Source organism: Ursus arctos, unplaced genomic scaffold (assembly GCF_023065955.2).
Source record: "Ursus arctos isolate Adak ecotype North America unplaced genomic scaffold, UrsArc2.0 scaffold_27, whole genome shotgun sequence".
NCBI lineage: Eukaryota > Metazoa > Chordata > Mammalia > Carnivora > Ursidae > Ursus > Ursus arctos.
In genome coordinates this window covers 24718288-24742931 of record NW_026622952.1, presented here as the reverse complement: position 1 = coordinate 24742931, position 24644 = coordinate 24718288, and the positions used below count along the sequence as shown (strand labels likewise).

General features: G+C 39.6%; 1 protein-coding gene across 1 annotated transcript in view; it reads right to left on the bottom strand.

Moving 5' to 3' along the window:
• Positions 1-24644, bottom strand: part of CSMD1 (CUB and Sushi multiple domains 1) — a 1583970-nt gene that overhangs the window by 374827 nt on the left and 1184499 nt on the right. The window contains exons 13-17 of the mRNA XM_048226225.2: positions 15950-16132; positions 14417-14743; positions 13145-13339; positions 5379-5517; positions 2197-2384 (exon numbers count right to left, since the gene is read on the bottom strand). Of these exons, the coding sequence (XP_048082182.1) occupies positions 2197-2384; positions 5379-5517; positions 13145-13339; positions 14417-14743; positions 15950-16132 (1032 nt within the window). The remainder of the gene's footprint in view (positions 1-2196; positions 2385-5378; positions 5518-13144; positions 13340-14416; positions 14744-15949; positions 16133-24644) is intronic.

Here is a 24644-nt window from a genome sequence, read left to right as displayed (position 1 = left end):
CATAGAGGAAATGGAAAGAATCCTGCAGTGTCGCATAGTCATTCAGGTAAGACTATAAAAAATTATTGTTATAATTATCTGCATATGATATTCTCTTAGTAAGGATGACAAGGTAAATAGGAACTCGTGACCTGACTTTCTATCATTCTTTGAATCCCAGAAAGAATGAGGAAGAATAACCCATTTATTTAAACCAGTTAGGTGAGTAAATGCAATCAGTTTCTATGACCCACATATAAGCTTTAGGACACATTTTTTTGTTAAGGCTACTAGAAAAAATAGGCAAAATAATCTATGGCTACACAAATGAGGGAGAGGAAAGTGAAGAACGGGAAACTCTGTTCTAGTATTGTTCAGGGTCCAAAAATACTTGTTCTTTTAAACTTCATCCAACTGTGTATTCAAAGGCCAAGGAGTTCCAGACTTAAGAAGCAGGGGTGCGGCGGGAGGGAAAAGGTACAGCACTTTGGTCATCAGAGCTTAGGAGATTTGCAAATTCGGATGGTTGTAATATGCACATATCTCTACTCCAAAGAAAAGGGATGACTTGAAGGGACATTAAAAAGGAATGAAATATGAAACTTTCTCATTCTTAAAGTGTACTTCGAGTTTAAAAAATACATTACTTCAAAATAAACGTTGCATATACATTAAGTGAAACTAACTGAATTAAATTTGAAATTAATCATTAAATCACGAATAGTCAATTTTCTTACTATCAAAACAAGTGTAATGTGACTTTTTTATCAAGAAGTACACGTAGACTTGTATATGTATATATGTGTATACATGTTTGCATGTAATTCTGTAAATAAGCAAATGAAACAGAGAAATATACATACGGGTTATTAATCTGAGTTGCTGGATGGGGTTTGCACAGAGGTTGAGCTGAGTAGCAGGGGGTGATGTGTGGACAGGAAGGTGAGAAAAGAAACAGAAAAAAAAAAATTATTAAACATCCAGCATGTTAGATATGACCTCATACATGAGCATTTCTAAATTATATGTGTGGGTATATATATATATGTTTTTAAATAACACTGAAACTTCGTTTTGTTTGTTTTGGGATGAAACTATGAAAAAGAACAACCATAAAAATCTTAAAAAATAGCATTCTATTCCCTTAGACCCAGTGTTAGCCTGCGTTCATCCATCTTCTTCCCTTTACTCTGAAAGTGAAACATTTTCAGAAGAAATAATGTTTAGTTTTTTTTAAGGTTTTATTTATTTACTTATTTATTTTCTGAGAGAGAGGGAGAGAGAGAGGGAGGGAGAGAGGAGCATGAGTAGGAGAGAGGGGCAGAGGGAGAAGCAGGCTCCCCTGACTAGCAGGGAGCCTGGTGAGGGTTTCAATCCCAGGACCCTGGGATCATGACCTGAGTGGAAGGCAGGCACTTCACCAACTGAGCCATGCAGGCGCCCTGGGTTTGTTTGTTTTTAAATGACTTGTGCTAACCATGTGTTCTCTGGGTGAACCCCCAGCTGTATTCCAGAAGTACAGCTGCTGACTATAAAATACTGCAACAACCTGATCCTCTAATTTCAGACACTAAGGCTGAGACTCAAATTTGTGTTTACGGAAACAGAAATGGGAGCATTTCACATTGGGCAGGATACCCTGCACTGTCGTATTTTAGCAACTGCTGTAATTGTTTCTAATAATCATTTTAACTCTTGTTCACACGTCTTCGCAGCAACACTCACGTGTCATTTCGTGAGTTTGCTGCGTTTTAACTCCTTCTCCGGTCTGCGTACCATGTTCTCTCCCCAGGGACACGTGCTCATGTGAACGAACCAACAGATAAGAACTACGATGGCCCTAACCATATTCCATATTTTCCCAGCAAAGAATCCCCCTAAGCCATTGCTCAGGAGCTGTAATTATAGCAATAGCCTCTCTGGCCTCTGTGGCCAGGAGCTCTATTTCTCATGGTAGAAGTTCATAATGTTATCATGCAGTGAAGGAACACACTATTTAATTATTTAATTTGATAGTAAACAAATATATATATTTTTTGGAGTTTTAAAGTAAAAACCCACAAGATGCTCTCTTACTCATATGAGAAAGTGCTTATGAGGCCACAGTGTGGACAGAGGCTGCAAGGACCAATAAATCATCAGGTCAGGTGCACGCTCGGGACCCAGACGTGTGTCTGGAGTGCAGGCGGGTGATGGGCAGGGCGCCCTCTGACTTACTCTCGTAGTGGATGAGGAAGCCCACGCTGGAGCGGCTGTTGTCGGTGGTAAAGAGCAGGTACATGAAATGTCCCGTGCTGATCAGGAACTGTGGAGCCTGGGTGCCGTGGTACTCTCCAATCAGCGGGGACGAGTTGGCGGGCCCGTCTCGGACCTCCAGAGTGTCATAGTTGACTTCCGTCTGAAATCTGCGGAGATTTGTATCCAGTCAGAAAAGCAAAGCTGCATTAACTTATAGACATTTCCCAAATATCTTCATTCATTTATTGCGAACTGATGTATATCACTATAAATAAAAGATTTAGAGTTACGCAAACTTAAAAAACACGTGGGCACATATGATATTGAAGCATCAGTTTTTCTAGAAGAAAAGATAGACCCTAAACCCCTCCCTCTTACTGAATACTCAGTCATGTAACATCCCAAACGCAAAAGACGGCAGTCTTTAGCTCTAAAATAAAAATACTGTGAACCAGGTTAGTTTTTGGAGAGATGAAGAAAAGAAGGAAGGAAGGAAGGAAGGAAGGAAGGAAGGAAGGAAGGCAGGAAGGAAGGGAGGAAAGAAGGTAAGAAGGAAAGAAGGAAGGGCTAAATTAAAACCGGATTAGTGAACAATTAATCATTATACATTTTTGAACTATGTTTCATGATCCCCTGTTCAACTTGATTATGGATATCTTGAAATGCACACATGAACAGAAATGATCTCTTAAAGGAAGAGAGTAATTCAAAATACATGACAATACTTTAAGTACTTTTCAGGAAAAAAAAAAATCCGGTGCCTTTTTAAGCGGCATTAACTCTTTCTGGACACTAGAAGATTTAGCATATTGCTGCTTCAGAAACGAAACACTACTTCAATGATTTGAACAGCTTCCAAAAAGTGCTTAACTTTTCTTCGAGAAGGACGTTATGCTTCCAGAGAATCTGCCCCAATGTTATATTTATAGATAGTTGCAGCCACTTGGGTCCTCTTCGAAGCAATGAAGACACCATTCCAGGCACCGAGACAATTTTCTAAATGGGCCCATCTTGTCCTCAAAGAGCTAACCTGGTTTCCAAGTGTTCGGCTGTGCTCTCAGGGAGCACCTTACACCCTGTGAGCCTCTGATTCACTCAGTGACTTTCAGACTAAGACTTCGGTGGAAGCCTGTGTCGTTATCCCCCATCCTCTGCATCAAATAATGCTGATGGAGAGGAAGAGGGAGGGCGAGTGCAGGCTCTCCTGGTTTCATGGCACAAAACCACAACGAAAGATGCCGAAAGCATCAGGCTCTGCTGGATTATCGCTGAATCACATATACTCCTCTTAAAGCAAATGGACAACGATGCCCTATTCTTCCAACTAACTTAGGATGGCCCTGCGGCCCCGGATCTTCCATAGAGAACTGGAAACACTTGCCCTTTCCCATGGCTGGGCCAGAAGGGAGCCACAGGCTGGGCATCAGGGAACCAATGGGGCAGCTTCCTCTTTTACTTTTCTAAAACGTCCTTTAAAGACCCTGTGGTTTCTCAGTGATCTGTATTTAAATTCAAGAAGTTTGGATAAGCATGAAGTACAACTCATTTGAAAAATTTGTGCTACAGTTTTCACATCTTCTTTCTGGAACAGCAGCTAAGACTGAGAGAGTGCCCATCACAACAGCTGGAAGATTCCCAGGGCAGCCTCAGGGAGAGAACTCTGAATGTTTTCCATTATTAGGCAACATGAGGCACTTTGTATAACAATAACATCAGTAGGGACTTTTAAAGTTGTATTTACAAACACGTGCTTTATTAGTATGTCAGCCCTCTGCTGCAGACATAAATCTTTAAAGAGTAGTGTAAGAATCACAAATCCCTGAAAATACCAGAAGTATTGGCTCTATTAATGGAATTCAGCAAAATATCACAGTTCCATAATCTTGCAAAGACAAGATGGAGAAAAATTACATGTCTCTTTGTTCAGGCAACTGAAATTAGAATGCTGATACCTTGCACCAGACCAGGATGTAAAGTCACAATTTTTACTAAATGATTTACATTTGATGTGATGCCAGGAATCAGGAAGGACTCTGCTCTTCCCCCTCTCAATACCAGAAAGTTATGAAAATTAATAAGGAATCCAACTTAATTTACTCAATATTATAGTGTTAATTTTTTCTCAACGATTAAGTTTATATGCAAGGATCCATTCTCCAGTGTAATGGATACATAAGACAAAATTTTAATTTTCTTCTGAGAGATTGTCCTACTGGAGATTATTATGTTACTAGACATAATAAAGTGAACAATAATTTCAAATACAAATAATGCTAAATGATAATGCGACTCCCACTAAGAATCTTCCTGTATATATTATTATTAATAGAAAATTAGTGGAAAACAAACAAAATAATGTAGCAATGTTCATCTGCTTGAGACATTATAATATCCTGAATATTAAAACCCAAACTCTTTTAGTCAAGAAGAAGTTCATTGTTAGAGGAAGCTTAAAATTGCTCAGAGATTAAGCTTAAAACACTAAACAAATACGCCTCCTATTTTAAAGCATAGATCTTTTTCTTTAAGCATATATCTTTTTGAAAACATTTTTGGATGTTAACCATCCAAGCAATTTTATTGCAGAGATAAATGGAAACACGTTTTACCACGGAGAATTCAAAGAGCATGATTCTTTTTTAAGATTATCGAATTCATTCTCAAATAGCAAAGCCAAACAGCATTCCAGTGATAGAACCACTCACGGGTCACTAATTTGTCGCAGGTGTGCCCGCTCTGCAAGCTAAAACATCACTAGGACATGAAACCATTTTCCTGGGCTGTTCCAGAAGGCACCTTAAGGGACCACGTGGGCTTCCATTTGCAATCACCCGCCAGGCAGTGTCTTTTAGCCACAGGTCCAAAACCCTGTGGGTTTTGTCTGCAGCAGGGCCAGCAGTTGTGAGCTCTGGAGAATGATGACCTGGGACTGCCACCCCCTGACTCAAGCCTGTGGAGAGGACTCAGCTACAGCCTCAGAGGGTAAAGTTCAAGAAGAACAAAACTTATCAGGCAAATGACTATTTCTTTTTAAGTGAACTCCTTTGGGGGAACCAACCGAGAACTGTCCTATTTCTAAGTCTCACGATCCGTTTAAGTAAACACATTGGACATGCATGGGTTGTTAGGTCCAAATTAAGGAAGAGAACTTTTTTTCTTACCTATCAAAAGTTATTTTGATAGAGTGTCCTGGTTTTGCTTCAATGATCCATTCACAATTTAAAGAATCTTTATAATATCCTGGCCATCCGGGAGGCAAAATGAGTCCGCTGGAAGCTGTCAGGTGTCCGCCACACGGGGCTGAAAGAGAGTTCAGGGGTCAGCAGGTCCCATCAAATACACAGGGATACATCACTTCACCGCCCGTGCGCACAGGGATGTGCTTCTGTCTTTACGGACTTCATGGTTGCAAGTATTCATGCTAAAAGTATTCCCAAGTAAGCGACATTGTTCGAAAGCAGAGCACATCTATCCCACATCCGGGCATTTATCATCAAGCCGCAGCAAAGTTCCTATGACCTGAAAAGTCAAGGTGTAAGTAGGACATAAATGACTCCCACGAATTGTCACATCCAACCGTCCAAACAAATTCATGAGTACATACCATTGATACCCAAATTTCATGTGTGTTTGTAATTCCACAAATATCTATTGATTAGCAAAGTTGCTTCACATCGGAACAGAAATTCCCTGTGGGGTGTGTGTGTGTGTGTGTGTGTGTGTGTGTGTGTGTATGTGTATGTGTGTATGTGTGTGTACATGTGTGTGTATGTGTGTGTGTATGTGTGTGTGTGTGCACAGATACGATACTTAAAGATGTGTGTTGTGCTTATTCAGTTTGGGCTGTGTTTATTTTATTAAATGACTTGCCACCTACATCATACTAAATTAGTACTGAATGTTAGGGAACAAAACAAAATTTTCAAATTCGATAAACATAGAATTAATCTGCATCAGTCCTTTTGAGTGATCCGTGATTATAAAGAAGAAAAGAAGTTTCAGGAAGGTGTGTGCTTGGTGCTCAGGAAAAGGGGTGTTGCATTTCTGTATAATCTACAGGAATTTATTTTATTTTATTATTATTATTTTTGAAAATTTTATTTATTTATTTATTTTTTAATTAATTAATTTATTTTTTTTATCAGAGAGAGAGAGAGCACAAGCAGGGGAGCGGCAGACAGAGGGAGAAGCAGTCTCCTTGCTGAGCAAGGAGCCCCATGTGGGGATCCAGGAGCCAAAAGCAGACACTTCACGGACTGAGCCACCCAGACGTCCCTAATCTAAGGAATTTTTAAATAATGACATGTATTTAACATGTTTCTGTCCAGCCACATATTTTTTTCAGATTTTTCTTCTCAAACTTCTTTGCTTTCTTTGTAATCAAATTTGTAACTCTACCGATATTAAATAAAACATAAACATGTCCCTAGTTTTAAAAAATCATTTTTGAAAACATAAGTCTTTTATGGAGAAATAGCCGTATGCATTAAAATACTAAAAAATTATACATGATTTCAACCAAGTTTTGAGGCTGGAGAAAAACATCTGAGAGAAAAATCTATAAAGGTAATCATGGTGGCTTCATTTATAATGGAATAATAAAAGGAAAAGCAAACATTTATGAAAAGTTTATGACTATATATTGGAATATGTCACAAATACATTTGAAATAATGTTCTGAGACTTCGTTACTAGGAGTAACTCTTTGCAATTAGAACATTACATTATACAAAGCAGAATACAAAATCATAATAAAGCATAATCTAAATTCAATAAAAAAAAATCTTCCGAGTAAAAGGGAGGTAGAATTTTAAAAATATGCTAATGGTGGGAAAAAAACGGATGGTTGCTGTGCAGATCATGTTTTCTTGATACAGTTTCTTTTCTAAATCAGCTGTGATAGGTGGACATTATTTCTAGAATTAGAGATATTTAATGGGAAATCAGAGTTCTTTTTATGACCTTGAGTTCTTGAAGAAAACTTTCATTACTTTATACATTCATAATTTAAAAAATAACCTATTTTTGCTAATTAACATTTGAAATTTTTTCTAGTTAAGGTCTTCCATTCATATTTTTAGCCTTTTTTCCTATGCTTCTTGACATGTTGAAGCAAATCCTTTTTAGAGTAGGACATAAGCAAAATTAAACAATTTTACTTATTTTGTGTTTTACTATCCAAGGATATATATGAGAAAGACATAGAGCAAACACAGATTTTTTTAACTTTGCTACATGTGACCTTTCTAAATCTGTGTGATGAATTGTTTTATTTTTATAAGCCCTACTTCCCACCTAAATACATATGTGTACATTTCCTTTAGTTCAGTAAAGCTTTTTAAAAATTTTGAGTTGTTATATTTCTTGGAATGTGCCAACATTGTCATACATCACTTTTATTAATATCTCATCTTTTACATATCACTTTACAATTTACAGTGTATATTAGAACTTGTATCACTTTATCCTAAAGAAATAGATATTTTAATTTTTTTATTGTAGGTCAACAGAATTAAACAAAAAAATATTAAATGATGAAGTCAAGTTTGTCGTATCGGCCAGCTTAGATTACGTCATGGTGTAGTAACAACTTCACAATTGTGCTAGTTGTGATGAGAGAGATTCATTTTTCACACAGGCTACATGTCCAGGGCTCCTTTCTTTTTCTTTCTATTTTTTTTTAAATTTAATTTAATTAATTTTTTAAAGTTTTTTATTTTTTATTTTTAGATTTTATTTATTTATTTGAGAGAAAGAGAGAACTTGAGCAATGGGGAGGGGCAGACAGAGAAGGAGAAGCAGGCTCCCCACTGAGCAGGAAGCCTGATGTGAGGCTGGATCCCAGCACCCCAGGATCATGACCTGAGCCGAAGGCAGATGCTTAACTGACTGAGCCACCCAAGTGCTCATCATTTTATTTTTAAATGATCTCCACACCCAATGTGGGGCTCAAACCCAGGAGCCCAAGATCCAGAGTGGCACACTCCATCCACTGAACCAGCCAGGTGTCCCTAGGGGTTCCTTTCTTGACCTAGTCTTGCAGGAGGCAATCAAAGGTATATTCATACATTGACTATATCACTTCTATTCATTCTTAACCGGCCAGAACCTGAAACAGGTTTCATCAAACCCCAAGGGGGCCAAGAAACGCCATCCTGCTTGATGGAGATTCAGATTACCCAGTGAACAGCACCAATGACGCTCCTATTCACATGGGTGAAATAAATGAGTGAGGTCTTTTTAGAATGCAAACTCGTGTTTGGTTCAGTGTGTATTTGCACTGATGGACTACCCAATATCATATTTCTAAAATAAACCCGTTTTGATTACATATATATTTTCTATAGCTTATTTTTTTTTAAAGATTTTATTTATTTATTTGACAGAGATAGAGACAGCCAGCAAGAGAGGAAACACAAGCAGGGGGAGTGGGAGAGGAAGAAGCAGGCTCATAGCGGAAGAGCCTGATGTGGGGCTCGATTCCATAACACCGGGATCACGCCCTGAGCCAAAGGCAGACACTTAACCGCTGTGCCACCCAGGCGCCCCTATAGCTTATTTTTTTTTAATTTAATGGCTAGGGTGTATTACACTTAACACTGGCTTTATAAAATGATATACAAGAGTTAGTGCATCTTTTGCATTACCTGTGATAGTGTTCCCAACACTCAACTTCTCTGAACTTGGAAGATAGAGAACTTCCTTGCACACCTCTCTGGTGCTTGTTTCTTTCTCAGTGTCCAACCTTTACACTTTTTTCAGATCTCTTTTTAGGTATTTTGTTTATTTACATTTTGCACTTTTTATTTGGGTCACTTTGAGTAATTTATATTTTGCTAGGAAGTCACCAATTTCATTGAATGTTAAAATTTGTTGCCATAGAATTGACAATGTATTCTTGTATACTCCCTCCCCAATTAACTTGCGTTTTTAGTGACAATGAGCTGCACTGATATTTATGGGCAAGCTAGAGGCAGAACAAGTAAATAGAGATAAATCTTTCATCCAGGGGCCAAAAAATTTATGTCCATGATGTGCTGGTATCCAGTAAATTCTGCCAGAATAAATAAACATAATTTTTAAAGGAATTGCTTTATTGTGAGACTTTCACTCTTTATGTAAAGTTATTACTAGTAGTAATAACTTATTATTTTATTATTATGTAGAATTTTTATTTTTGTAACCATGGTTATTTTTCTTCGATTTCGCTAAATACCTGTAATTGTCTTTTCTCCTAATTTTCTTATCAGAATCATAGAAGCTTTGTCTATTTTATTGATATCAAAAAATAATTCACTCTTACATTATTCTAATATTTGATTTTTATTAATATAACATTCATTTTTTCCCCAACTTGTTAACATTAGCAATAAGTTCCTTTAATTTGTGTCTTTCTGCTCGATACTGGGGCATTTGTCTCCTAGCATAGGCTTCCTGTCTCACATTATCATAACAGAAAGGGTTCTCATTGACGGGGTAGCATATGACTTAAGGCTTGAAGCTTTATCTTTAGAGTATTTTTCTGTGGTTCTATTGGTATAATATATTTCCACTGTGATTGGCATATGATCAGCACATGTAGCCTAGACCTTATGATCAAGTAAAGAATTGATTATAACAAGTAATATGTGAGAAAAACAAGAAATGTGTATAGTCTCTAAGGAACTTGAGATTCCTTCTGTATCTCTTCAATTAAATGTGTTTGTGGTACCAAATCTTTCATTTCCCATTTGATTTTTTCCAGCTAGAGCCAATTAATTCTGAAAGTAGATTTCTGTTTTGCTTTCTTTTCTTTTTAAGATTTTATTTATTTATTTGTCAGAGAGAGAGCAGGAGAGCACAAGCATGGAGAGCAGCAGGCAGAGGGAGAGGGAGAACCAGGCCCCTGCCAAGCATGGAGCCTGATGCAGGGCTCGATTCCAGGACCCTGGGATCATGACCTGAGCTGAAGGTAGACGTTTAACTGACTGAGCCACTGGGTGCCCCTGAAAGTAACATTTCTACTTGTCTTCAGCAAGGATATCGATCGGGGTATCTAGCTAGTTATATTAGCAGAACACCTATGTATACTCCCTGAAATTCACCAGGGCTCAATAACTGGATTTCTCAGTATGAGTAAATTTTTAAAAAATATTTCACCATTAACTAGTCTTTTGTGTTAACAGTTTTCTGTGTTAATAATGCATAGCTGAGTTTTGATTGAACTTCTCTGAAGGTCTCTTCCAAATGGTGCGAGAATGGTCCATTCACATTTAATAGGATTCTCCTTCCCTCCCTCTGATTTTATTTTAAACATCACCTGCCACTTCTTAGAGACACTTCCTTCCCCTGACCGTGCTGATGAACATACTTGCCCTGCAGTTTGTAACACATCTGCACACAACATTTACAGGTAAGCACACCAAAGACAGGAGAACCACGGCCAGGAGAGAGCAGAGAGTAGAAGGTACTGTCTTTTTTTTTTTTTTTTTCCCCAAACTTCTTTCTTATGAAATTACCCATGCTTCACAGCCAATAGTGCTATGCTTGGCTGGAGCAGTACCGGCAAATATGTCTACACATGACCTGTCGTGAGTATCACTTGAGCACCCATGAGTGTCATTTCACTTATTTATAAAGGATAATTGCCTACCTATTTATTAACACTAGATACGATGTAGCATTTAAAAGCTGTACATTTAAAATACGTGATAAAAATAGATAAGAATGGAAATCCTCCTATTGTGCTCTTGCCCTTTAATTTGTCAATTTTCCACCCCCCAATGGTGCTCCTCGTCCACCGAATGGAGCACTTCATGAAAGTGTGAAAGTGAGAACATCTTTATGGAGCTTTAGCAGGACCCTGATGCTTAGATGGAGGATGATAACTTTGGCAGTAGGGCTGAAAGATGAGATTGTGAATCATGAGCCCACTCCACCACACTGCTGGTTAGCTGGTTAAGGAGTTCACTCTGCCATGGTTGGATTCTGGTTCTGCTTAGACTGCCCGCATGGGAACTCTAGGTCGATCATTCTACAGAAGAGAATAACCTTCAACTCTAGATTATATTTGACACATTATTTCTTTTGAATTTACTTATTGTAAAATAAACACTTACTGACCAAAGACAACTGAGAAATTTAAAAATAGACAGTGGGAAAAAATCACCCATCTCTGGCTAACATTTTGGTGAACACTCTCTTTTCAGGCTTTTAAAAATTCTTACCATGAGATACTTGAATATTTATATGTTTCCAAAAATGGCATATTACAACACAAGTGGTCATATTATCTGGTCTTTCACACAATAATATATGATGAACATCTCTGATGTTACAATATTTGTTTGTGGTGTGTATATCCCGGTGCGTGAATGTGTGATGATTTATCTAACTGATTCTCTGTTGTTTAAAATTGAGTTGTTTGCACCTTTGGTTGTTATGTTAATACTGCAAAAAGCATTCTTGGAAAAAAAAAATCTTTTCAGAGTTGCTTGAATATGGCCTTACAACCAGAAATACAATTTATAGCTCAAAAACTAAGAAAAAACGTAAGATGCTTAATATGAATTTACACCATGATACCATAATTTCATACCCTTCACAGCATGGCCAGAAAATGTCAGTTACTCCTCAACCTTGCCAGTAATACTTCTTATTAATATGTTCAAACCTTTGCCCATCTGGTAGACAAAAATGGTACTTTACCTTTGCACTAAAATTTGTAATTTTTGCCCATTTGAAAAGGCTACATACTATATGATTGTAACTGTGTGACATTCTGGAAAAGGCAAAGCTATAGAAATAGTAAAGAGATCAGTGGTTCCCAGGGCCTGGGTGTGGTGGGAGAGGTGAACAGGTGGAGCACAGGATTTTCAGGGCAGTGAGACTACTCTGTGTGATACCAGAATGAGGGATACATGGCATTACACATTTGTGCAAACCCACAGAATGTACAATGCCAAGAGTGACCTGTAATGTAACTATGGACTCGGGGTGATGATGATGTGTCACTGTGGGCTCATCAGTTGTAACAAATGAACCATCCCATGGGGATGCTGATAGTGGGGGAGGCTGTGCTTCTCTGGGGACAGGGGGTGCATGGAAAGTCTCTATATCTTCCACTTAATTTAAACTGTCATATTTTAAGATGTATTTCTTGATATTTACTGGAGATAAGTTTTTTTTACAAAAACTTTTCTTAGCTCAATTTGTATGGGCCATTTTGATAGGGTGTGAATATATATTCTAAGTAACTATATTTCATCTGAGTAAACATTGGAGGTAATATGTTCCTTATTCCTCATCTGCCGCCCCCCCCCCCAGTTTTCTTACACAGTTAACCAGAGCAGAAATGTCAAGAAGAAAATTAGTTAGATGGTATTTATATCAGCTACATTAAGGGCAATAAAACAACATAGCTACTAAAAACTATGCCATTGTTATAGGCTGAATTATATCCCTCCAAAATCTGTATTTTGGATTTTTCATTCCAGCACCTGAAGATGTGACCTTATTCAGAAAGAGAGTCCTTTTAGATGGAATTAGTTAAGATGAGTTATTAGCGTGGCTCTGATCTAATGTGACTGATGTCATTAGAAAGAGGGGAAATTTGGGAACAAAGGTGCTCTCACATGGAGAAAGCTAAGATGACGCTTCTGCTGGCTGGGCCCCTCCAGAGACACCAGCGAACCCCCAGAAGCTGGCGGAGAACCAGAACGGATTCTCCCTCTCAGCTCAGTGGGGACCAGCCCTGCTGACACCTTGCTCTTGGATTTCCAGCCCCCAGGACCATGAGACACTCAGTTTCTATTGTTTAAGCCACCGGGTCTGTGGTGCTTGGGAACAGCAGTCCTAGGAAACCCACACGATTGTTTGTCCCTTTGTTTGTTAAGTTTGATGCTCCATTTTAAAGGAAAATCACTGGCAAGTGATAGGAGACCCTCACCTTCGCAGCGAGGCACGGTGGAGCTCCAGACGACGTTTCCGTCCTGCAGGATGCAGGTGATGGACTCCGACCCCTGGGTTTTGACAAAGCCATCATCACAGTGGAAAGAAACCGAACTCCCAAGTAGAAATCTGTCACCAAAACGTCGTCCATTTATGGGAATGCCAGGATCATGGCACTCATTCTGACCAAATGCTAAAGGGAAAAAAAAATTGAACAAAAATACTTCAATACTAAGTATGTGTATTTAAAAAGAAAGAAGCCTACTAATAAAGCAATTTATTATTCTAAATTTCAGTTGTACATTTATAGATCGATAAATAAATGCATTAAACAAATAGAATATTGATACCTAGTGAGAGAGAGAGAGAAAGAGAGAGAATAGATGGATAAATATGTGTAACTATCATCTCTACCACATTTCACAGTTTGAAAGCACTCTTCACACGCACCAAGAAAAACCAGAAATATGGCAGGTGCTGGAAGGGATTTTGGTTCAGACACATCTGGGTTAGAATCCTGGCTCCTGTGTTTTTTATCTGCCCCCGGGCAGATATTCTGATGATATGATTAGATATCCTAATTTACAGATGAGGAATGTCTAGCCTATATCCCAGCGTTACTGTGATAGTAAATGAAATAATTCCTGGCAAATCTTAAGCACAGTGTCCAAGAGAAGTAGGCAGCCAGTAAATTATGATTTATAACTCATCATTAACATTGTTACCTTCTTTTATTCCCTCAACAATGCATTTAAGTAGATGTTCTTAAATACAATCTGGTTGGCAAATGAGGACCTTGAGACAAAGAAAAGAGCCCTCTTAGCAAAATTCACTAAGTATATCCTAGTGCTGGTGTTCTAATCCAGGGCTCCACACCCCAAATGCCTCAATCCTTTTTAATACACTATTTTGGTGCATGGAGGATGTGTTGATGGATGGATGGCTGGATATAGGGATGGATGGATGGATGGATGGATGGATGGATGGATGGAAGGAAAAAGGAAGGAAGGAAGGAAGGAAGGAAGGAAGGAAGGAAGGAAGGAAGGAAGGGAGGGAAATCAGAGAAAGAGAAAAGACACATGAGAGCTAATCCCTACTATAAGGCTGACTGAGATGCCAACCTCCATGGGGTGATGTAGTGTTTAGGATGACGGGACAATGCTATCTAACTGTGCTACTCTCACGCTATGAAGTGTCAGCCTGGACCCCACACGCCACATACGTGTAAATAAAGGGGGCCTGGAAGTGGTGTGGGGGGAAGCTTGCTTACTGGTGTAAGTGATGTTGAATCCCCTGCCGGTCGTGGAGTGGTCGGACTGAAATTCCAAGCGGACTATGTGTCCACTGCTGGCCAGCTGCGAGGGCACCTCATGGCCTGAGAAGGTGCCCAGGACGGTTATATCAGAAATCCCATCATCTTTGATCGCGAGGAAATCAAACTGGGGCTCCACGTCAAAATCATTAAAGATGAGGTGAATTCTGCTTCCTGGTTCGGAGATGATCAACCAGACACAGTTCATGTTGTTGCCGTATTCCTCGGGATAATTGGGTGAGAGAATAATTCCCGATGATGCAGTAAAGTTGAAGAAACACGAAACTGTGAAGACACACATTTTCAAACAATTTTGCACATGGCCAAATAAGTGGCCACATGAAACTGACTGATGGCTTCCAACTAGAAGGCAATCCACACTTGCAGAGATTTACAGTCGTTCAACTAGTTTTGAACTGGTGATTCTGTACCATAACTTTTCTTCTTTCCCTAAGTTGTAAATAGACTATTTCATGGTACACACCACAGCCAGAGCCCACACATAATCAAGTATAGGAAACTTGGGGCAAATATTGGAATTTCTAGTTACAGCTTCCTGCCTTCGGAAGAACAAACATTAATATGAAAATGTGTCTGTGTCACAGGAGCAATTTCCAGAAAATAATATTGGTTCTGTTTAGTCTTCTAGGATAACTTTTCTCTTTATATTTTATGTTTGCCTTTAAAGTTCACTTTCTCAAGTTATTTATTTTTTTATTAGTTATAGGGTAATGATTAATAAATAATAACTCAGGAAATCAGACCATGTATTGGGTGGATAATATAAAAATCTCTTGGAACATTTATCTTTTAAGGGGGTGTACTTAATATCAGTTTACATACACATACACATACATACATATGCACACGTGTGTGTAATATATATATATTTCTTTTTTTTTTTTTTTTTTGAGAGGACACCTGTTGGATTTATTTCTAGGGCATGGCTTTGCTTTTTATTCCACATAATTCCATATTTGTCTTCAGGCCATGCTGCATTCAGTTACAAAAAAAATATCTTGCTTTAAATAATCATGAAGTACTTTGTTTCTATTTGATAAACCCTTTACTTATGGAGAAGCAGGCAGAAACCCAAGCTGATGCTACCCACACTCACAACTGGTGTTTCTGTGCTAGGACATTATCAAAGTCCTCAAGCCCATCGCCTGCGAATGTCTCAGACCTCCCACTTCAGAAGCTCTGGAGGGAAGCAGGCTTCTATATGCATGGTCTGTTCTTGCTAGCAGAGAGCTCTCAGCTACTTTTATGTAGGAGATGGAACAATAGCATGGATTAGTTTTACCTGAGTGAGCAAAGCAAGGAAGTTGGTGTTTGAGAACGCCCATGCTTTTTTTGGTCAATGAAGCACTCTCCAGAGGTTCTGAACGCTGCCCCCTTTCCCCCTTTCTAAGTGCACCTGCCTCTTTCCCTCCCTCTCCCCCTGCCTGGCAGTCACAGGACGGAACAGCCGCGTCCAGGCACAGTACTCACATACACAGCTGGGCTTGTTGCCAGACCACTGGTTGTTCTGTTGACACGTGATCACCCGCTCCCCCACCAGCTCGAAGGCTGCCTGGCACTCAAATGTCAGCGTGTCCCCGTGGAGGAAGCTGCTGCCAGCCCGCTTCCCGTAGGCAGGGACACCAGGGTCCCCACATCCTCCCTTTTCAATTTCTGAAAATGGGAAAGAAAAATGAACCGTAAGGAAAAAAAATACTCAGTGAACATTTCCTTTTTCTTTTTTTTTCTTTTTTTTTAACAATTTAGAAAGTGAACGAGTTGTTACTTTTCTCTGGTCCAAACATAGCTTTTGTTAAAAGTTTCAAAAGGATGCTCATTTCATCTAACATTTAATTACAAAAGCCTGAAAAAAAGTGTAATTTAACTTGAAAGAAAGGTACTTAATTTATTGTCTTTTGAGGGACCTGAATGGCTACAAAGATGTGTTGGCGACACGAATGTTTCAATTAATAGATGTGTCTTCCTGGCCCATGCTCTTCCTACCTGTTGTCCAGGATTGCTGCCATTAAAATGTAAATACCAATTGTGTTTTAATCTACCTTTTTTAAAAATGTAAACAATACAAGTAAGATTGTTCATTCACTACTGAATATTTAAATTAATAAATCCATTTGAATATTCTTTCCCTTAATCTTAAAACTCATTTATGAAACAAAACGAGTATATTAATGGTCTTCAGACAGAAAGAAACTATGCAGAACCAAGCCCCTTTTCATTAAAACATGACGGATACAAATGCACCAAAATTATCCATATATTTCAACCTTTGCTCTGTCTTAAATGCTAACTACACAGAATGTATTAAATAAAATGTTTCTTATTTATTCATACAAAAAATATGTTTTGAGGGCCAACTATATGTCAGGCCCTGTTCTAGGTAAAGAGGTTACTGAACAACAAGACAGAATTCTCCCACTCGTGGGGCTCACATTATATGGAGGGAAACCATAAAATTTTTTAAATGTATATGATTTCCGATCACCATATGTGGTTTGAAGCAAAATGAAGAAGTTCAAAGGATTCCAGAATAATGGATGCAGGAGAAACAGAAGGTATAAATCAACCCTGAAGGAAGTCTGAAATCACTCCTTCTCAGAAAGTGTTACCAGCCCAGTGTTGTTAGCGCTCCTTTACACTTGGAGAGGAAGGGAGGGACCCCCCTGTGAGCAGCCTGTCAGGTTTTGTGCAGAGTGGTGTGGGAAGAAGGCATTGCAGGGTTTGAGGATGAGACACGATGTGATCTGAATACTAGTTAGAGATCCCTCTGCAGGACTGCTGAGAGAAGGGAGGGATAACAGGGAGTTTCAACAGATACAGGACTGTTTCCATGTACCCATCAAAAATGCATCTATTGGTCCTCCTGCTGAAATTCTTCATGGGCTTACTCTATTATCTTGCAGGGACCATGCACAAATTCAAATTTAGGTTTTATTAGCAATCTAACCACTTTCTAATCAAATTCACAATTTTGGGGATGTTCGTAGAATGGCTCAGGACTGAGTTTCTGGATGGTCTACGGTGTGGGGAACAGACACACGCCCAGAGACTAACCCAGGATGGCTTATTTTACTTGAGAGGAGAAACTTGACTTTGAAGTGTATAGCAGTATCAGAGAAATGAAATCAACCTGTAGTATCATAACGGCGTTAAGATTTTCAATAGATAGGGTATCGTCACATCTGTTTTCTTAGGCAGAATAGCAAAAGAAACAAAAACAGGTGGTGGGTAACACGTTCTGTGTGCTCTGCTAACCTGGCAGGCTATCAAATAAAGAAGGTGACCCTTAGGCTAATGGTTACATAAGAACAAAAGTGTTCCTGCTTGCAACGCAGGCCAAAGAAAGCACCAGAAAACACGTTTCCTTAAGGATAGACCATGGAGTTCAAGTTGCTGGCCTTGACTTGAACAGGGCGAGACGGAGATTTACTTCAATTTAATAGTCAGGATGCCTTGAACCAAAGTTTGTGCCCCCTCCCCCCCTTATAAAAGGTGGTTCATACCAATGGTTTATAACAGAAAAGAGCTTGCGTTAGGCGTGGCCTCCCAGTTGGGTAGGAAGCTGGGCACCCCACGGTCCTGGTGAAGGACACGGCGCCAAGTTCAGGAGTCAGGATGCCAGACTTGGTGTTGAGCCTCTCAGGCTTTGCTTGGCCACCATGAGCAATTTAGTCTTTCAAGTTCTCATTTATACACCCTCCATGACCACTTCCTACCTCCGAGGACAGGGCTCAAACATTAGCCAAACATACAGGACTCAAAATATGATTCTTAGTAAACCTTAGACTTCTAGAAGTGTGTTCTGCCTCCGTGATGCTGAAATTCACAATTTCTTCTTACAAGGAAATAAATTACGGCATGTGAGATAACACGATTTTCTCCAGTAATTGAGTCTGAGAACTCCTGGTTGCAGGGGCTCAGATGGAGAACTGCTGTCGTTTGACCCACAGCATGGCTGCCAATGAAGGTCTGCCTGCTCCCTCTGCTGAGGGTCAAGACGCTGTGGTCACTTGTTTCCACCAAGACGCTGAGGTTCATGGGTCTGGATGCAAGGGTACTACTGGCCGGGAGCGCAACCTGAGGTCCAACCCATGCGTTATTAGGTGCCCTGCGTAGACAAGTGATGAGCGATCAGGCAGCATGGTCTGGTATCAGTAGGTGTATGTGCAAGTAGGTCTCACCCTTCAGCCATAGAAGAAATAGGAACGTGGTCCCTGATTAGACTCCCCATGTGAAACTTCATTTGGGGGGTTTTTGGGGGACATTCTGCACTCCTGACCCCTATACACCATGCCCACTCTTGTCCCCCAAGGAGTGTGACAAAATCCACACAGATTCGAAATTTCCCTTGAAGGCCACATAGCCTTCACTTGAGAAAGTGCCTCTACTTTACGTGTTTTGAACAAGGACAACAAGTGGCAGGTGAAGAATCAGGTGTTGACATTGATACAGTAACTGCATCAAACCTCTTTCCATACGTAATGAAATGTAAGATGTCAAAGATGACAAACATGACCTTGAGATTCTTTTTTTGAAAATATATAGTTTGCTATCAATTGAAAGATTGAAGCCCCTAGAGACAAAAAAAAAAAAAATTGTCAAAATATTTCCTCCAAATTATCAATCTAGAAATGGGATTCGATAATTAAAACCTAAAGAAAATATTTAGTTGTGATTATATCCTCACCGCCTGTCTGATATGGTTCACTCAGCAGTGGGGAAGATTCATGGAACAGTCTACTGGGGACTCCATCACGTTCCTGTTGATATGCTTTTCTTTTTCTTTGCCAATGACCTTAAAAAGTACTAAGTAATATTATTTCTTTATCTTTTTTTTATATTAATTTTTCTGAAATTTACAAAGTGTTTATTTTGAATGATATTTAAAAAATCATTACATATTTACCATCCGTCTCTAATATATTTTATTTTTATTAGCTATATTATGTCTGTAAGTGTTTATATAATAAGTGAGTAATTGGATTCACAATGTGCTCTTTCGACGTATCTGAGCATTTTTGTTTCTAGTGGAATATCGGCAGTAGACGACATAGAAAGTAAACAGTGAGATTGACGAAGGAGCCTGGTGGGGCCTGTTTCACGCACGCTCATGTGGTCTTTCTGGAGAGAATAAAATGTTTGCATAAATGGGATATCACTCTGGACTAGATAATGGAAAATAGAGGGGTATAAACAGATGAGCATAGAAAACTTAGAGGTAAATTTCTGAGAAAGGTCATGAGAGAGAGTCAGAAGAATCAATGAACTCTATGAACTTGTCAGTCATTTGACAATTCTTGATCTACAAAAGCCAATTTCATTCAATTCAATGCAAGCCTCTTGAACCAGGAAGCCATAGCTACTCTCCTATGCGTACCTGGGGTGTGGTGCATAGCCAATGGAGACCTGGCTGATTATTCCTCTCTCTTTTTTTTTTTAAGATTTTATTTATGTATTTGACAGAAAGAAAGACAGCCAGCAAGAGAGGGGACACAAGCAGGGGGAGTGGGAGAGGAAGAGGCGGGCTCCTAGCATAGGAGCCTGAAGCAGGGCTTGATCCCAGGACTCCGAGATCACGCCCTGAGCCGAAGGCAGACGCTTAACGACTAAGCCACCCAGGCGCCCCTGATTATTCCTCTTTCTGTACCGTCTTTGCACCTGTCACGGCTCAGCACAGGGCCATAGAAGCACAGATGAACGGACGCGTGTTTCAGTGATAACTAAGTTCCCTCAGGCTCCTTCACATAACTAAGTATCTTGGCCTGTGTCCCTTATCAAACGCTATCCATACAATTTTTTTGACATATTAGGGCCTCATTGTTTTTGGCTCTCACTTCTTATCTTCTCCTCAACACTCTAGGGAATGTCCTGTCTTCTTCCACCCGCCCACTGGAGCATACCTGTAGGTAGACCTACCTGTCAGGTGCTTGTATGTCATAAAGAGACCAAGCAATGGGCAATCAGTGTACATTTTCAAATACTTTGTGCGTCTTCAACTTAAATTTCTCCCACTCCATGAAGGGTTCTTGCATTCAAGCCAGAGGCTCCTCAACAGTCCAGGATCTCCCATGCTACCAAGCTTTCTCCCATTCTGGTCCTCCCATCGAAGACACCATTCTTCTGTCGTGGCATCCCCCTTCGCTAAAGCCCCCTTGTGAACCTGTCTCTCGACCCCATCACACTGTAAATTTTTCCATAACAATGACTAATCCATATACTTATTTGTATTTCCTAGTCCTAAAAATAGTGCCCGAAACAAAGTGGATGGTTTGTATTGTTTTGTTCTTTAAAAGAACTTCTGAAATATCTGACCGGACTTAAGGACACAGTTTCTATCTATAACATGGGCAGCTGATTCCACCCCGCACAAAGAGTTACTAGCCTTTGCCCAATTACTTAGTCTGTGACTAATATTTTTGAGCACAGCAAATCGACTGTTCTAGCTATATGGTCTCAGAAAAAAATGAACAGACCGAGTCACTGATCTTGTGAAATTTGTAACTCAGGGCAGTCAGCAGGAAATAAATAACAGAAAATATTTCAGACAGTGAAAAAATTCACTGAAGAAGGAAAAAGCAGGGTAAGAGGGAACCTAGAGTGGGGAGGGTTCTGTTTCAGGTGAAACATCCAGGGATGGTCCCTGAAAAGTTCACATTTGAGCAGAGATATGAAGGGAGGACACACCCCTGAGTATAAGAAAGAAGAATACTGCACATACAGTGAGCAGATCTAAAATATGGGGCCGAGTGAGGAATCTGTCTGGCAGGGCTGAGAAGCAGCTAGAAACCAAGTGTGATTATAGTGAGGTGATCAAGAGGCAGACAGCAAAACAGAAGAACAACAAGGGGGTCAAGGACCAGGCAATGCAAGACTTCTAGACCTTGACTGGGATAACATTCTTTCATTACACTTTATTAGAATCATGCTGTAAGAGCTATAGGAACCACACAAGATGAGCAATTGTTTCCTAATTTATTGTGAAATTACCAAGAACTCCAATCCCAAATTATCATGAAGATTTTAAATTCTATCTATCATCTATCTATCTATCTATCTATCTATCTATCTATCTATTTGGTGGGCAACATGTGTTACAAGAAAGGGAGGTGCACGGGGAATCTAGGTTCAAGGCAAAAATCTTTTATTTCATATTCATGGAAACTTGGATCTATTATTCTCTTTGATACTCTTCCAAAATTATTTGTGGAGCAGATCTTATGTGCCGAGGTACTAGGACCAAGAATAATTAATAATCTTCAAGAGCTCTCTAGTCTAGTACTTTGAACAGATGACGGATGAACATCTTCGCACTCTTGGTGAGACATTTGTCATTTTGAAGACATTCTGAAGTTAGTACTATGCATCAAATGTCTTTAAAATAAAAATAAGCAGCCCAAGGAAACTGTACTGTGAACTTTTACATATTTTACGTTCAGCCCTGAATGTTTATCTTGTGGGTCATGCAAAAGAAAGGTCACGTTGGAGCCATGGCAGTGACACTCACACTCAGCCAAGAGCAGAACCCAGGGGAGCTGCCCGAACTCGGGGACAAGAGAGGGGCGGTCCAGACTCAGTGACCACCAACCTCCCCTGTGCTCAGGGACAAGAGTGGTGCGGCAGACTCAGTGAGCGCCACCCATCCCCAGGCCATAATGAGATGTTCCTTAAGACACACTCTACTTTGCAATGTTAATTTCCATCATCTTAACCAGCATTACTGCTCCCCCTGGTTTCAAGATGAAACAAGTCTAGAGGAAAAGAAAAAGCCCCTTACCTTTAGAACTTCAGGCAAGGCCGCTCCTTACATCATTCAGCTATATATTATCACAACAGAATGCAGTATCTGAAAATTTTAATGATGCCTCTGTAGAACCATTTTCTACTGTTAACTAGGAAAGTTGACTTTCCTAGTTGGGCTTCGAGCTTGACACATTAACTATTGTATGTTTAAGGAATGAGGCATTCTTAATTCTAGCAAAGTTTTGAATAGACCCCTCTTTTGCTTCGACCTCTGCATTCTGATGGCCTAAAATCAGCAGTTCCCAGACTTGTCTACACTTCAGCATCACACAGGGAGATCCACCCTCCCAGTCACAAATTCTAGTGCTTCCCAGTGAAGCCTTTGGCTACGCTGTGAAGGTCCCGCCTAAGGGAGAAGGAGGAATGGCTGCCAAGCAGGATGGGAGGCATTCCTGAGTCAGGTGAGAAGGAGGAGAGGCTGCAGTTTTCAAGAGGACGAAACACAGGATTCCGCTAATGTGCAGCACCTCAAAGGGACCATTTCAGGGGACTAAAGGGGGCTGAACAGTGAGCAGCCAGAATCCCACCTCTCCTCTCTCAAGGAGCACGCCTTTTCCTACCTGACACATGTCAGCACCAGAACGCCGATACAGAAACTGCCCGCCGCCCCCCCCAAAAGACTGATTTAGACTAACGTCTGGTAATACATATTTCATAAATAAGCATGTAACATGAGTGCTACCAAAGGGGAAACTGGAGTCCTTTCCCAATAGTGGTCCTTAAGTTGGACTAAAACAAAGATTTAGGCATAAAGAGAAACACCAAAGTGGATTTATTATATTTATCTACTTAAAAATAATCACATGGAAATGATCCAACATGTGCAATAAATCTACCCATAAATTATACCCGCACACAAAAACAGCTAGGTCATCTCACAAGCTAAAATATTCTCTTTTTTCACAGGTCAGAGTAAAAGTGTCAGTAAGTATTGTGAATTTTGTTTTATTAGGATTGCCTTTGGCTGCTAGGAGCGAAAAGTTTCAAGGAACACTGGCTGAAATTAATGAGTATTTTATTTTCCTCCTGTAGCCGGAGGTTGGAAGCGCAGAGAGGTAGATGGGTTGTGTCGACAAGGACCCAGACACTCCTTTGTCACTTGCCACCCCTGGACTTGCTGGCTGACATTTTAAGGATTGTGTCTCCTGGTGCAAAGTGGCTGCTGGGTGTCAAGGCAGGAGGAAGGGGAGAGTCAAGTTTTCCAGCAAGGGCAGCAAGCTGGGTTCTCTCTTAAAAACAAAAACAAACAAACAAACAAACAAACAAACAAACAAAAAAACACCCACACACCAAAAAACCTAAAACCAAAACTAAACCAACACTATATCTAGTGATTTCTGTGAAATCACTGTCAAATCATTGTGGTTCTCTGAAAGATCCAGGAAATGCCACAGGACACTCCACCTTGAAGAAAAACAAAGGAAAATAGTTCCGTTTCTTTTAATAAATGGTACTTGCCATAACATCTGCCACAAAATGTTAGCAAAATTAAAAATTGAGATTAATTCCTACCAAAAACATCATCTCAATGGGAAAAAAAAAAAAAAGTCACCTCTCAAACATCAAGCCATTTTTAATATGTTTGGCATTTTTCACCAGGACGGTGTTTAAATATTTTGTTACCTTGTGTTTAGTTTTCAGGAAAAAGAAATAGAAATATGTTTTAAAAAATTATTTTGGGAATACGTGGGGAGTTAAATAGTTAAGGCAAATAAAAGTAAATGTGACTATGACAAAAATGATTTTCACGTAGGTAGAAAAATGACAAACTAGATAAAAGAAAAATAAGAATGCATCAGGATATAATGAATCAAAACCATTTGGGTCCTTCTTTATTCTTTCTTCATTCTGCCATCAAAATCAAGGAGAGACAAGGCTTTTGTTGTTGTTGTTGGAGAGGTGGCAATTTGCAGGTACACTTTAACTGGCTAACTTCCAATTGATTTGTAATTTCATGGGCTTGAGAGCACATTTGGATGGCTGGCCATAAAGAAGAGAAAGAGGTGCATATTCAAGGGGGAGAAAAGCAATTTTAATTTTAGAATCTAGGGAATAGGTTTAATAAATTTCTTGCCCTGTTATCAACTTTTTTCCTAAGGAGATTAGCTGTACCCACATGAAAGGCACCATTTTTCACAGCATTCCACGCGCTTAAAGTTAGCAGCCCTAGAATAGAAGCTCACTAATTCTTCCAAGTGTGTTTCCTCGCCAGTTTTTCTCAGAGATAGGAAGTCACACTTGTTAGAGATAAATGCCCTATATCTGCTTTACTAGGATAGATATGGGCTGTTTACTTCCTGCACTAAATATTGCTGAATATTACTTACTCTATAATACCAAAGACAGACATCCTATGTTTATTACATCT